Raw genomic sequence first — 16,412 nt, 5'->3', positions numbered from 1 at the left:
TGGTAAGAAAATTCGATATGAAGAAAATGTAATGTTACTGTTTCTTGAGTTTTTTTGGTTATCCAAGAGTGGTCTGATTTTTTTACACAGTGCCTTGAAATTCGAAATAAAGGACATCTTTGCGAGTATCAGTAACAAGAAGGTTTTCTTCTCTGAAAGCTCCGGGTTTCGGGATTCTTAAGGGTACCGTAACGTTTGATAATGCGGAACCCCAGTTGGAAACCTATGTCATAGAATCCTATATTTTATCCGTAACTATTATCACCCTCAGTACTTTCCGTCGTCCTCGGGGGGAGGGCGATGCCGTTATGCCCGTAGAAGCTTAAGATGACACATTGTTATTTAAAGATAGAAAAATTCCCAACTTAAGCATTGAGAATCTAGATAATTTTGTATCCTAATTAATTATCCTAAAACTTTATGGAAATTATCACGAAATAAAATATATATGTGGATAATTACATGTTTGCGGCAGGGCTGGACAAATCGCAAAAAAAAACAACTAAGCGACGGAAAAAAAATTACGCGCCAAAAATTTTTTTACCCGAAGAAAAAGAGAAAATTTTCAGGGTTGGCAGATATACTACTGTAAATTCCAAGCATTTTGTGCTGCTCTCAGCCTGCAATTTAGTAACTACACAAAAAAATTTTAGGCTCCAATACAAATTTTTCAGTCTCCATGGCAACTTAGCACCTAGGATTTGTCCCCTCTTCGTGAGGGTAACTTTTTCGCAAACCACATTCGAATTTTCCACAATTCCTTCAATTTTTCTAAACTATTTACGAATTTATGGGACAATCTGTACTCTAGTCAGTATGATTCAGATTTTTCAAGTTGATTATGATTCAGACCATAAAAAATAATCCGGTGTGTGTACACACAGTACTATGCTCTTTTCCTGCCAACTTTCTGTGGAAATTTTTACCATATTCTTCAGTTAAAATTCATATACAGTAAAATCTGTCGCTTTGGACACCTGCGTATTCTGGACGCTTGTCAACAATCCCTACATTCCTAGTTACATGATAGAAATTTAGCGCATTGTGATTGGCCGAAATGAGTGATTTGCCATTACGTCACTCGTAGTGAAATCTTTGCTGGTGACGTTTAACGATGTATATATGCTTATTTGTGCTTGAATCCGACGTCCACAGTTGGGGTAATGGTTAGAACACGAGACACGTGCCGAAGGTTGTGTGTTCGATTCCCTCAAAAGCCCGTCCGGGAGTTTTTTCCCCTTTCATCTTTGTTATCATTTATTAATTCACTAAATAATTATCATTTATTTATTGATTCACTAAATAATTATCATTTATTTATTGATTCACTAAATAATTATCATTTATTGATTCACTAAAAGCAAAGATTTCATTTTTCGTTAATGAACTTCGAAATTCAGTTTCTCCCAAAGCCCCCCCCCCCCCCCCCTTCCCCGACGTCTTGCTTGCTTTCTTGCTCGCAGTAACCAATCACCGGCGTACTAATGCCACTTGTGTTACTAAGAATGTAGGGACTGTAAATACGCATACTGGGCACCTTTCTACATTAGACGGCTTTGAATGGAATCAACCATAATCTCCTACAGCACAGCCTGCCCATAATACTGTAACTCTATACCTTGAACACCTTTTTAACTCGGACAGACTTTGATGGAACCGTAGGTGTCCAACTTACACAGGTTTTACTGTACAACAGAAATTAATGGGAGCTTCTTTTTGAGAAGGTATACTTACCCAGTACCGCTAGCAGCCGCGATAAGAGATATAAATAACCTTTTGACATCGTCTTTTGCCTCGGATATTATAAAATAATCAAGCCGAACGCCAGAGGGAAAAACGTTCAGCCGTTCCCTCTAGGGCTGCTATTGCCAGCTGTTGGGATGGTTCCCATCATTGTCATCACCATCGTCCTGCGAGAGGACTCTTCTAATAAAGATGCTCCGGCATATAGTATTTACACACACACGCACTAAACACCACAGCCACGGAAGACTCAAAACAAGATTATTCTTTGATTGATGAGCATTTAATTCAAGATGACACTTGGTCGAACGTTGAATGACGATTTCATTATGGGATCAACATATCCCATTCGTGGTATGTAACAGGTCATGTGAGTTGCACTACATTTATAAGCAGAAGATATTATCCAGTCCAAATTTCGGTCGATTTTTTCCTAGTATCGGACACACTTCAAGACATTGTTGAAATCTTTCCTCAGAATACACTCCTAGAATTACAGAAAGAAGAATAATTAATGTAATTATCATAGATGAAATCAATCAATTGAAAAAGTGAATAGTTATACAAAAATTTGCTATTTGGGCTGGTTCGCATCTTCAGGAGAAATGGTATTACTGGTACAAAATCGATTTCCACCGTTACCGTTATCGTGTTGTGTGATTCGAAGCACTGGGTCTCCCCGCATCTTCTTTCATCTTTGGAACTCTATGAGTATTTTGGTAATCATGACTATATACTAGGCCTGAGAATGGATTAAAAATTTTAACTGATTAAATTTTAATCGATTAATTGACCGAGTAATCGGATTTTAATCGCATATTTTTTTTGACCATATAATGTTAATAGATACTATAAATAATATGTATTTCATTCATTTCACTCGCCTATTCGGTAGATGTAAACAAATGTAGGAATAGGTTAAGAAATTGAGGCTATCCGCTTCAAGAAATTTAATATGCTGAACATAATTGATATAACCTGTAATTTTTTCATTTGGATAGTATCGTTTTTTTTAAATCGGTTATTTTTAGTTATTATTCACTAATTTCGAAACTACTTTCGATTACACTGTTGCCTGCTTTTTTAGAAACTTTTTCCGAACGGTGCTTATGAGGAGGTGAACCGATGCTTTCAAGAGTACCAAAAACGAATGTTCACAATGGAGACAATGAATTTCACAGTAATCTTTTAAAACTTCCATTAAAGTCGATTTTAAACTGAAATCATCAGTTTCAGTTGAATCTAATTTGATCAAATATTGATTCAAATATTTTTAAATATGGTCACTTATCCACTTATCCAAAATGTTCTGCATAAAACATGATTTATAAAACATTTAATCGGTTTTTTCAAAACAACGAGCCAATTCACAAACTTTTAATAACAATTTTAATCGAATTGATCGATTTGATTAACTCAACTAAAATCTTTAACTGCGATTAACAATTTATCGATTAACCGACTCGATTAATCGATTAATTGAACCAGCCCTACTTACTAATTTATTAAATGGGCATAGGAAAAACAAGGATGGAACGGAAGGATAGGATAAGACGCCAGAAGTAAAGTAAAACGGTGCCTTTTCTATCCCTTCCGTCTCATCCTTGTTTTTCCATAGCAATGTAATATTAATATAGCCCTTTTAATATCATATGCCCATTTAATAGTACAGTTACATATAATTAGTATATATATTTATTACTTCTTTCATTTTCTTCAACTTTAAAACATCTAAGACATTCGCAAAAAATCTAATAATTTAAATTCAAATTCATTTCCCCGGCCATAAAACCAATTGCAAAGGTGACAACAAAATAAGGTACAATTAATAATAATACAATTAAATATAAGTTGACAATATACTGCACTTGAAGACAAGTATGACGTATGGGTAGAGACAGTTATATGCATGTTATACGGCAAAATTTACTCGCCGATTCAAAATTTTACAGAGAGGGGTACAATTACAAATTCTAAAGGTGCACAACACTGTACAAAAAGTAAATATAATAATAGAACTGTATAAAAGGGGCTACAAATGCAAACGAGTCCCGAAACAATGAAATGCCAGAAAGAAACCAGAATATTTCGTATATTAGATTATCAGCATTTTTTATAAAATATGCGAAGGATTGGTTTATATTATAGGGGCTCGAAAGTATTTTTTCTGTAATAACTGTAAACTTTACACCTCACGATCACATGCTGCCAAGTTTCTGATATACTTTCATTACAGAAAGAGCGGGTCTCTACCTGATTTATTTCCATTACTCTATCATTCACAAGGATTGAGTCCAATCCAAAACGAATGTTGGGCGAAAACCCGTTTCAAAAAATCTAATGGAATAAGTAGTAGTTTAAAAACTAGACTAAATAGGAAAATCTAATGGAAAGTCACGAGAAATTTGAATTATAAAATTCATATAAACCGAATTCTACCGTATTTTTCCTACTGACATTTTTAACACTCACCACACAGAAAAATTTGCATTAGAGGAAAGACCAATAAGGCAGGAACATATTTTGAGTAAGAAGAGGCGTTTTGGCACCATTTTTTTTTTAGTCTCCTCACCCCATGATTCTAATATGAAATGAATGGGAGGAGGTCGGAAAAGGGCCAATGTATTTTCGCTGGGGAGAAATTGATGAAATTCTGAAATCGATAAGTGATTCGGCTGCGAAATGACTAATGCTAGAAAAGCCTCTTTTTTATATATACATACATACAAACATATAGTCTCCCTCCCGTTTTCTAGATATTTCTTTTTTCACCTCCCTCCTCTCTTTTTTTGCCTTTAAAAATTCTTCATATGCAAAATAGTTTCTCCCTTCTTTTTTTTTTTTGGAAGTAGAAATTGAGGGGGAAGAAACAGCAATAGGTGACAGAAGGTTCTGGAAGAGAGAGGCCACATGAGACGGTAGAAGGAAAAGTATGGAGATACAGAAAGAACACGAGTTTTTCCCAATATAATGTACTGTAAACAAAATTCCTCAAAAGATCTCTGAAAGAAACTTTAATGTGCGCCGATACGATTTTTTTTTCATCCACAAAAATAATGACTGAAAGAGAAATAAATAATTTCCGGCATTATTTGATTTTTCTTTTCATGATGTTTTACTGAAAAACTACAAAAATGATTCCGCCGTATTTTTACACGTTATGTGTGGTGCAGTGATACCTCGGTTAACGAAGACGATTCGTTCCGGAATCACGTTCGTTAGCCGAAACGTGATTTCTCGTCGATTTCTGTGGAAAATCGTTTGATTCGTTCTAAGATCTGCCCGAAATTCAAAGATGAGTTCTTAAAAAACATTAAGAAACGTCGTCAAAAAGACGAAAACTGCCTGAAGGCTGAAATGAACAGCTTCAAAATTAGAAAAATGTGAATCTACAGAAAAATAAGAGAGGTACTGCATCACTTTTTTTATTTTACACTAATGTACGCAACCAACACCAGGCTTTACAGGTCTACTAGAACTTTTGTTGCCACAAACCATTTGGTGACCACAAAGGGATTTGGTCCATTTTCCATGTGATTTGGTCACCTCATTTCTGTATTTGAAACATGCAGATGTAAAAGAATCTCTCAGAATGCCCAGACTTCAGTTACATGCTCAGTCTTGAGCTGAAAGAACGCGTGCTCTGAAAACATATAAAATGAATTGAAAAAAATAACCTATTAGCTAGTATGAAGACATCTTTCCGATACAATGTACTGTAAACAGAATTCCGCAAAAAATCTCTGAAAGAAACTTTAATGTGCTCCGCCATGATTTTTTTTCGTCCACAAAAATGATGAAAAAAAGAGAATTAAAACATTTACAGCATCACCGATGCTTTTTACCATGATTTTTTAAGCAAAAACTTAAAATGATTCTGTCGTATTTTTACACGTTATTACTAGTTTTTGAATGATCCGAGGAGTATTAGTTCCTTGATATCAACAAGTAACGGAACATTGGAGATGAAAAATTCCTAATAACTTTTTTGGGTAGAAAATTAAGATTTACAGGTAGTTACCATCAATTTTTATTTCGAATAATATTCGAGAAAAAAAACGTAAAATATAATAAATATCCATTTGTCTTTGATCTAAAAGTCATTAAGTTTTTAAAAACATCTCATGTTAAATATTTACGATAGAGCTTTATGACTGTTGAAAGAAACTTTGTAGAAATATGTATATTTTTCATAATATTTCCCTATTTTTTTCATATAGATCTCTAAAAGAAACTTTCATGTGTGCCGCCACGAATGTTTTTCATCCACAACGTAATGGTGGAAAGAGAAATAAAATATTTCTTGCATCACCGATGCCTCTTTTCTCTCTCTCATGGTTTTTTACTGAAAAACTTCAAATGATTCCGTCGTGTTTTTACACATAATTTTTAGTGTTTTGAATGATCTCACGAGTATAAGTTTTTACCACTGAACAAAAGGGGGAAAATATGGAAATGAAAATTTTTTAAATAATTTTTTTGGGGGGGTGGAAAATTAGCATTTTTTACAAGCAATTATTGACAATTTTTATTTCGAACATTAAAAAAAAAATCGTGAAATTGTAAATAGAAATAAATGGTCATTAAATTGTGAAAAAAAGTCTCAAGTTAAATATTTACTACAAAGCTTTGTTTATATTCATTCATTCTACATTCCTTTGTTCATATTGTTTTTTTTTGTTTTCCAAATAATCCAAACAAAAACAATATTTTTGTTATAAATTGCGTTTTTGTTTGGATTATTTGGGAAATTATCTTGTTGTTTGCGCACACAAACTCTGTGATATTTCTGACCGAATGAAGCGATGTTAAGTATGAAACATATATAGTCTCCTTCCGGTTTCCTACCTATTTGTTTTTCCACCTCAATCCTAACAATTTTTTTTTGCTTTAAAAAGTCTTTATTTGCAAAAAATAGTTTCATCCTTCTTTTTTGGAAGTTGAAATTGAGGGAAGGAACAGCAATAGGCGACAGAAAGTTATAGAAGAGAAGATATCATGATGGTAGAGGAAAAAGTATGGATGTGCAGTGCATAAGTACGAATACGAGTTCTTCCCGATATAATTAATGTACTGTAAATAAAATTCCTCAGAAGATCTCTGAAAAAAACTTTAATGTGTGTCACCAACAGCAGTGCCATCTTAACGCATGGGCCCACCCGGGTACGCCTGGGGGCCTCACTAGAAGGGGGCCTCACAAAAGAAAGATCTGGTTGAAATTTCTCAGAATTTGCCAGGTAGGGTCTCAGGAAAACCAATTGGTCTGGGGGTCCGTGATGCTCTCAAGACGGCCCTGACCACTAGCTCCGGAACTAGAGAGGACCGGGGTAACATTTAGGAGGCGGAAATTTTAGGTGGGAACAAAGAACACCGTCACAAAATTATCAAATTTTGAATTTGTGGAGGCGGAAAATAATGTTTGCCCCGGGTGCCAAAAATCCTAGTTAAGGCACTGACCCCCACGATTTTTTTATCCACGAAAATGATGACCGAAAGAGAAATAATTCCAGAATCACCGATGCTCCTTTTCCGGATCTTTTAGTAAAAAAACTTCAATTGATTCCGTCGTATTTTTTACACACAATTTTTAGTTCTTTGAATGATCTCCCGCGTATTAGTTTTCACCAGTAAAAGGAAAAAAAAAAACCATAGAAATGAAAAATTTCAAACGATTTTTTTGGGGGCAAAAAATTTATATTTACCAGCAATTATCATCGATTATTATTTCGAATATTATATGAGGAAAAAAAACCCTAAAATTATAAATAGAAATTGAATGGTCCTTAAGTTATTAAAAAAATTCGCAAGTTAAATATTAACGATAAAGATTTATGCCTGTTAAAAGGAACTTTCTAGAAATATTGTTTTCATTGTTGGGAATAGTCCAAAGCAAAAAATTTTTGTTTGCTAAATTCTTTGAAATTCCTGATTGAATAAAGCAGTATCCCCCAGTAGTTACTGCTACTACTTAACTATACATGCATCTCGTACACATTTCTCTACGGAAATTCCAACGAATTAACGTATAGCCTATATATATTGTATATTATATAACCTTCTCCTCAAAAGATTTCTTTTTTTCACCTATACAAATACAAATACAAATACAACGCCACAACAGGCAAAATGCCCAACGAGGTGGCTGAGAAAAAGATGCCCATAAAAATATGGATGTCATGTATTTCAAAAAATATAGCAACCCAATTAAAAATGCAATTAACACAAATTATAAACAATATATACACATGATAAAATATTATACAATGCCCATAAAGAGCCCATAAGTTTTTTTTTTTTGAATTTAAATATTCTTTATATATAAAAAATAGTTTCCTGCTTCTTTTCTGGAAGTTGAAATTGAGGGGAAGAAACGGCAATAGGTGACAGAATGGTCTTGAAGAGAGAGGCAACAAGATCGTAAAAGAAAAAGGATACAGGGAAGAAGTACGAACACGAGCTCTTTCTCACAATGTACTGTAAACAAAATTCCTCAAAAGATGTCTAAAAGAAACTTTAATGTATGCCGCCACGTTTTTTTCTTTATCCACGAAAATAATGACCGAAAGAGAAATAAAATATTTGCATCATCACCGATGGTTCTTTTCACGATTTTTTTACTGAAAAACTTTTCATTTCAAAATGATTCCGTCGAATATTCACAAGTTATTTCTAACATTTTGTGAATGGCATCACGAGTATATTTCTTGATATCAACACTAAAATAAAAACATGGAAAGGAAAAATTCTAAATAATTTTTTTGGGGGTAGAAAATTGGCATTTACAATAAATTAACGTCGATTAGTATTTCTAATATTATTCGAGAAAAAAAAATCGTGAAATTGCAAATAGAAATAAATGGTCATTAAAGTGATTAAAATAGTCTCAAATTAAATATTTATGGTAGAACTTCATTCTTGTTGAAAGGAACTTTGCAGATTTATTAATTAATTCAAAACTAATTAACGTCGATTTTTATTTTGAACACTATTGGAGAAGAAAATGGTAAAATATAGTCAATAGACATTGTGGTAATTGGTCCAAAATGATCATTACGTTTTATATAAATGTCTCAAGTCAAATATTTACGATAGAACTTTATGACTGTTGGAAGAAACTTTAGAGAGACAATTTTTTTTTTCACATAAATTTCTACATTTTCCTTATAGATCTCTGAAAGAAACTTTAATGTGTGCCACCATGGTCTTTTCATCCACAAATATAATGATCGAAACAGAAGTAAAATATTTCTAGCATCACTGTGATGCTTCTTTCCATGATTTTTTTACTGAAAAACTTCAAATGTTCTATTGTACTTTTACGCGTTATTTCTAATATGCTGAATGACATCGTGAATTAATATCTGATATTAACACTAAGGGGGAAAAACATGGCGAGAAAATTTTAAATTTTTTTGGGTAGAAAATTAATGTTTGTATAAGCAATTATCATCGATTTTTATTTCGAATATTCTTTAAGGAAAAAAATCGTAAGATTGTAAATATAAATAAATGTTCATAAAGTAGCTGGAAAAAGTCGCAGGTTAAATATTTACGATACAGATTTATGTCTGTTGAAAGAAACTTTGAGGAAATATTATTATTTTTTATATCGATTCACTAATTATTAAACACTTAAAACTTTGAATGTATGCATCCAATCATTTGCCGATTTGTAGCTCTAAATATAAAAGAGAGATGACAGAATCTGTTTCTGCAAAACTATAAATGCTACTAGATACTCCAAATAAGTTATTATTTTTTTATTCATTTCATCGCGATCTCTATAATACTGTATTCGTAATGACTCTGTAACTTATGTTAAAGCTGCAAAATATCTTCTGCGATAAAAATGTAAAAATCTAGCTTAACTATTTTCTTTTACGACTTTAACGCATTATAACGCATTATTCCTGAATTTGTCACAAAATTTTGCTTTATGAATTGGCGATGGGTGAAATTTTTATTCATCTTGTTTAGATTTTAAGATAGTATAGATAAGTTCCCGAATTTGACACCAGGTGACGTTGTTTCAACAATGATCATCATGAAGGTCTTCTTTTTTTGTATTGGTCTAAGGGCTTCACCCGGAAAGTGAAAGGACGCGGGTTAGATTTTTTGCAAAGGCAATTGAATTTTCTTTCTTTCAAAAAATTCACCTTCGCAACAGCTAGTTGGGGGTCATTCAATTATTACGTCAGCATCGAGGGGGGGGGAGAGGGGGTTTCGGATTTGCTGACTTTTGATGACAAGGGGGGGAGGGGGGTTTGAAGGTTACTTACGTCATCAACCACCCCTTTTTGAAGACATGAAATATTCTAAGCTGCTGACGAAATTTTGCTGACGGGGGGAGGGGTCAGTGTTTTGCTGACTTTTGCTCACAAGGGGGGAAGGGGGGGGGGTCAAAAATGGCTGAAAATCTGCTTACGTAATAAGGGGCTTGAACGGCCCCTTATTAAAAACCCTCGTATGGATAGCGGAGAATGACGTCATCCTTTCAGTGACCGTCACGATGCGCGTTCATATTACATTAGTTTCATAACTGTGTGTGTGCATTACTTCAATAGTTATTCGAATTTATATGGGATTTTCAATGTTCTAAATATTTATCCCCTTTGCTCCCGGGCATCTCAAAATGAATCAGAGAGGTTGAAATGGTTGTAAATGTCCTAATGTATGAAATGTTAAAATCGTCATAACTCGTGAAGGAATAAAGATAAAGCGATCAAAAAAATTTCTGTACTGAATTGGGGTATGCACTATAAGATGGTAGCGATGCGAACGCCTTCTGGTGGGAAACAATTGTACTTTTCACCTTATTGTCTCGAATCATTGACAAGTAAGCAAGCTTTGAACAAATTTATCGCTAGGTTTTTGTGGACAATAATTCGTGGAGATGATAACAAATTTTTGTACTGTTTGCTCAAAATGTACGCTCAAAAATATATTTTTTTTCATTCCAGTGTAATTATCGATATAAACCCGAGTAAAACTCTAAACTATCCACTGAATTAGCTATCGTAATGATAAGACCCCGCTGTAACGATTGGCTGATTTCAAATCTTTACAAAGAAAGAAACATGTTAGATATCATCAGGAAACTGTCTGGAAAAGCGATGGTTCCTCAACTTCAACAATAGTTTTTCAATAGTTTTTGTTGGCGAAACATTTTCTCAAAAATGCATAGACATAATTATCTCTTTACAATAGATTATTAAGCATGTGTGTGTTTGTGTAATGTTTTCCTAAAGCTTCAGATATACAGGGTGAGTAGTAATAATTACAATTCCTATCGCCGCATTTTACAGGCAAGCCTGTTATCCTAGAGGCATATTTCCACATAGAAAAAGAGTATCCAAATAACGTGGGGGAACTCAAATACATCATTCATGTTGCAAGGGATTATATAGCTGTTAAAATATGAAAATTAACTTTTTGTACGGATACCCTGTCCTCAAAAACCCAATTAAAAATTGTCCCGTCTCTCTTGAGAATAACAAAAAATTGCATATTTCCAAGTGCAGTATTCGCTGAAATATTTGAATTCAAAATCAAAGAAAAGTTGGGAATGAACAGCCTAAACCGCTAAAAAGACATCGCAATTCTCATTTATGTTTTTTTTTCTAACTCTTCTCCGTTTTTTGAATTATACAAATGTAAATACAAAATTTAGGAACCACAACAGGCCAATTGCCCAACAAGGTGGCTGGAAAAAAGGAGAAAATAAATACAGTAAAACCTGTCTTCAACGGGAGAAAAATCGTGTCCCGTGATTTCAATGCCAAAATACACATTAAAAAACCTGGATTAAACAGAACCTGTCTAACATGGAAACGGAAAGGAAAATTGTACCTGTTAACGGAAAGTTTCACATAAACACTGTGAGTGTTTGGCGACTAATAGAGCAAAGGATCATACAAAATGTTAAAGTGCTCTACCGAAATATTTTACGCAATCTATGCTTGAAAATGCGAGTTCTACTGTATATCATCCAACCTTAGATTAGCAAAAATCCGTTTCTATACTTGATACTGTGGTTTTGATAAGCGGTTGCTTTCTGAAGTTGTAACAAAATATTTCGGAAAAGCTGGCTTTTCCAAGTGAGAAGTTAGTGTAAGGGTTGAATTTCCAAATGATATGCAAGACTTACAAAATTGTATGCAAGCTGTGTGTAAACTCCGCGATTGCAAGGCTGAACGGGGGCTGGAATTAATCAGAGAAGCAAAGGGAGAAACTGCCCTGACGACAAAATTTTAGGTGGGAACAAAAAGTCCGTTATAAAATCATCGAATTTTACAGTGGTAGGAGCAACAAAATTATGTTGCTCTTTGTTCCTCACAAAATTCTTAGTTATGGCCCTGATGCCGTGGATTACATAAACATAGACGATAATGTATAAACTGAATCTGACACGACAGACACGACCCTAATTGAAAATTTTTGAAAAAGTTTTAAAAAAACGTAAATGTTGTTAATTTAGAAGAAAAACAGTGTAGATCAGAATTTTATACAAGTACTTTATACCTAAATACAGTATTTAGTGATTATAAACTAATTAATCATTTATTTTTAAATTAATTATATTTATTTTATTTCAACCACACACGAGATCGTTCCATAATTTCACACATTATATCGATTGAACCTTTATATTAAGCGGAAATCTGTGTTCAACGGAGAAAATATTGGTCCCTTGCGATTCCGTTGAAGACAGGTTTTACTGTAGTACTAGAAAAACTCATAGAATTATGGTTTTCATAGGCCTAAATACAACTACCTAAAAATAATAAGCCGGAGAAAGTAATTAAACCACTAAAATATGTGCCCATAGAAATATGGTTGCCATTCTTCAAATATGGATTTAGCATCTCGATTACTCCTACTCGTCTAATCATATTTCTTCTTGAAGATGTCTATCGTGGGGGAATTCACGACATCAGACGATAAGCTATTTCAAGCATTTACAACCTAGTTGGAGAAAACTCCCTGTGACAACAACATGGAATTCTCCCTAACTAATCGAAACTGGTGTCAGCGAGTCGAAACATTTGAAAGACGGCTAGCAATATTTCATGGTCCATCATATCAATCTCCTTGAAAATCTTAAAGACTTCAAACACATCTCCACGACGCCTACGTTGTTCCAAAGAAAAGATAATCAAGCTCAAGCCTTGCATACTCGCCAGTGCTCCAGTAGCTCTTCTTTGCATCCCTTCAACCAAATCTATATCCTTCTGAAGATAGGGTCTCAAAAACCGTACGGCCTACTCTAGGCCAGGACGAACTAAGCCTGTGAAAAACGGAAGGATGAATCTGGGAGAACGTGAAGTGAGTTTTTTGAGAATCAAACCGAGCATTCTACACTCATGTCCATAAATTAAAGATAATTCAGAATCACATAAAAATCGAAATCTAAAGTAAAAATTTCACCTGTAGAATTATCACACACATCCATCTGCAAGAATGATATGCAAATTTCAGGAAGCCACCAGATGATGCCGATAGTACGTCACAATGACGAGAGTGTAAGAGGGGGGTATATAAGGAATGGTGGAAAAGAAGTGAAATTGTTCACAAGAGTTAGGCGCTCAGTGCCATAAGCGAATAGTTATGACACAGAGGACGCATGTGGATGTTTTTTTACGTGGTAGAATTATTGGCCACCTGGAATGTGGGCGTACTCAGATGGAAGTATCCGAGGAACTTGGAATTGCCCAAAGTGTCATCTCTAGGCTTTGGCAACGATTCCAAGATAACGGAAATGTCAGTAGACGTTACAGTACAGGTCGCCCCCGAGTTACAACGCCGAATGAAGACCAATATTTGGCAGTAACTGCCAAAAGAAGCAGATGGAGCACAGCATCCGACCTGTCACGTCAGCTATCTGCAGCCACGGGTACCACAGTTTCAAGGCAAACCGTGTACAGACGTTTGGGAGATATTGGTCTATATGCTCTCAGGCCTGTCAGATGTGTTCCGCTCACGGCAACCCACTGTCAGGCAGCGATTAGCCTGGAGTAGAGAACATGCAATGTGGACATCGTCACAGTGTGATCGGCTTGTGTGATGTTTTCCGACGAGTCCAGGTTTAGCTTGCAGTTTGATTCACGTCGGACTTTCATATGGGGAACGCCAGGTACCCGTTACCACCAAGACAACATCATTGAACGATATCGTTACGGTGGTGCAGCATTGCTCGTTTCGGGTGGAATTATACTGGTTCCAGAACAGATCTGCATGTTCAAACCGGAACCATGAAAGCCCAAATTTATCGGGACATCATTCTGGAACAACGTGTACGTTTGTTTAGGGGTGCCATGGGCGCGGAATTTGTGTTTATGGATGACAACGCCCGTCCTCACCGAGCAAACATCGTAAACGAATGCCTTGAATCTGAGGATATAACCCGTATGGAATGGCCAGCATTCTCACCTGACTTGAATCCGATAGAGCATGTGTGGGGCATGCTTGGGCGACGAGTTGCAGCCCGTCAACCACCTCCTACATGTGTACCGGAACTTCGGAGACCATTGCTTGCTGAGTGGAGTGATCTTCCCCAAGATCAGATCGATAATTTGATACTCAGCATGCCTAGGCGTTGTACGGACTGTATTTCATCGCATGGGAGACATACAATGTATTAACCATCATACCAACCATGTAATAGTAAGTTTTTGTAAAGGAGATATTTTTTACAATTGCTCCAGGGAGCAAAAATCGTAGTTTTTATGAATGGTATCATACATACACCATCGTTTTTGTTCTTTATCTTTTGTTTAATAAATGGGCTTTATGAATAAGTAACGTTTGTTTTGTTTCTGAACCTTCATTTGCTGGAGCTGGCATTATCCTTAATTTATGGACATGAGTGTATTTGCTTTTTTCACCACAGCGGAACAATGTTCAGAAAACGTAAGCCGCTCGTCAACGATAATTCCAAATATTCAGTGCGCCTAGTTGCATCAGGAATAGTTTTCCCACTTAGCTCGTAAGTGAAACGTGGGTCGCTCCTAGCAAAACCAGTGACCATGCACTTTTCAACATTGAAAATCATTCTCCATTCATTTGCCCATGTTGCAATCCTATTTACGTTGGCCTGGAGCAGTTCCCTATCACTTTGATTCCCAACTGCACCCATTAGGTTAACGTCATCCGCAAATTTGCCAACAATCCTCTATCAATTTCTCTGATCGAGTTTATCGATAAAATATTTATATAATATGTAATATTATTATTTATAATATCGATATAACATTTCAGCGAATATTGCACTTGGAAGCGTCGAATTATTATTTTTTTTTAGCTTCAGAAAAAGACAGGGCAACAACTTTCTAATTGGGTTTACGAGGATAGAGTGTCCGTATAAAAATTTGACTTTTATATTTCATTCACTTTACAACCAATTGTAACATGGATGACGTGTCTGAGTTATACAGGTTTTTTGCGCGTGTTTTCTAATTGGAAGTATGTCTCTAGGTTCAACGGTTCACCAGTAAAATGCGGCAAGGTGAATTATGGAATCAACCTTCATTCAGGCAGCCTGGGCAGTACCGCATGCGCGATGATGAACACTCGGAAATAGCTGGCAGAATAGAATTTAAAACAGATTAAAAGAGCTGCCATGAATTCGAATAAACGGATCTATACGAATTTTAACCTGTCCTTGATGGAATTAATTAAATTAATTAGTTTTTGACAATTCCAAAATTGGAGTTAATCCGATTACTCCGAACGTGAAGAATATCATACAATAGATATCTACATAACTGTACCGGTTAATGTGTGGATCGGATGACGACGCTAAAAACTGCGATCCACTTCCGACATCCACGTTGAATACAACAGAATATACATTTAATTAAACTTTATCCGAATTGTTTTGTAAAACAATTTGTATTTTCTCCTCGGAAATTGGAATTATTAGGGTAGTGAGTAGAAATGATGGTTATTCGGAACTGAAAAGACATTCGGAACTGAAAGACAGGATTTACTGAACATTTAGATTAGGAGGTATTGGTCTGTCGTGTAAATGCCATACTTTAAATCAAATCGAATAGAACAACTATATTTTCATGAAAAGAACATTTCAAACATATAATCTTGAAACCCCAAACATTCAGTAAATGACTGCTGATATAATGATAGCGGAAGTCAGAGAAGGACTTATTAAAGGAAGGGTATTAGGACCCATTGTATTTTCGATTTATACATGACCGAAGAGCTAAATATTGGGGAAGAATAGCGGGGTCATCATGAATTGTAAATAATACACAGTCAATCCAGTGTGATTCAACAAGATAACGACATTATCGGTTGATAATGATGTCAGGTTTTTAAGTCATTTTTTTTAACGGAGTTGCCACCCACATGGATTATCTTGCCATCTGTTGTCGGAAACTGTACCGTAATGGGCATACTTAAAATGTAATGTGATATTGAGTTACAAATGGTTTCCGGGCTGTTACACCATGGTCTAAGGCATGGTCTAAGCCCTTTTTTGTATATAATTTTTATGGCGGAACCCTGTAGGCCTCTTTTTTCATTTACCTATCAACTTTACTTATTTATTTTATTTGCCTTGAGTCACCGCGGAGCCCCTTGGAAGTGCACACGGAGCACCGGTTGAGAACCGATGCCTTAGACCATGGCCTAACAGCTCGAAAAGCATTTGT

General features: G+C 35.2%; 1 protein-coding gene across 5 annotated transcripts in view; it reads right to left on the bottom strand.

Annotated features, from left to right (window-relative positions):
- Positions 1-16,412, bottom strand: part of tei (irregular chiasm C-roughest protein teiresias) — a 311,660-nt gene that overhangs the window by 69,372 nt on the left and 225,876 nt on the right. For 4 of the 5 annotated variants that reach the window (XM_089249065.1, XM_089249070.1, XM_089249066.1 and 1 more), the window contains one exon: positions 1,735-2,230. In XM_089249065.1, coding sequence (XP_089105191.1) covers positions 1,735-1,783 — 49 coding nt within the window. In that variant the 5' untranslated portion in view covers positions 1,784-2,230. Of the gene's footprint in view, positions 1-1,734; positions 2,231-16,412 lie in introns of those variants that run through there. The other variant, XM_089249068.1, reaches the window with a different exon arrangement.

Source organism: Pholcus phalangioides, unplaced genomic scaffold (assembly GCF_987345545.1).
Source record: "Pholcus phalangioides strain wild (caught in Gottingen) unplaced genomic scaffold, Ppha-v1.0 ptg000021l_1, whole genome shotgun sequence".
In the NCBI taxonomy this organism is placed as follows: domain Eukaryota; kingdom Metazoa; phylum Arthropoda; class Arachnida; order Araneae; family Pholcidae; genus Pholcus; species Pholcus phalangioides.
Note: the sequence above shows the minus strand (reverse complement) of the source record. Positions and strands in the feature narration are given on the sequence as shown.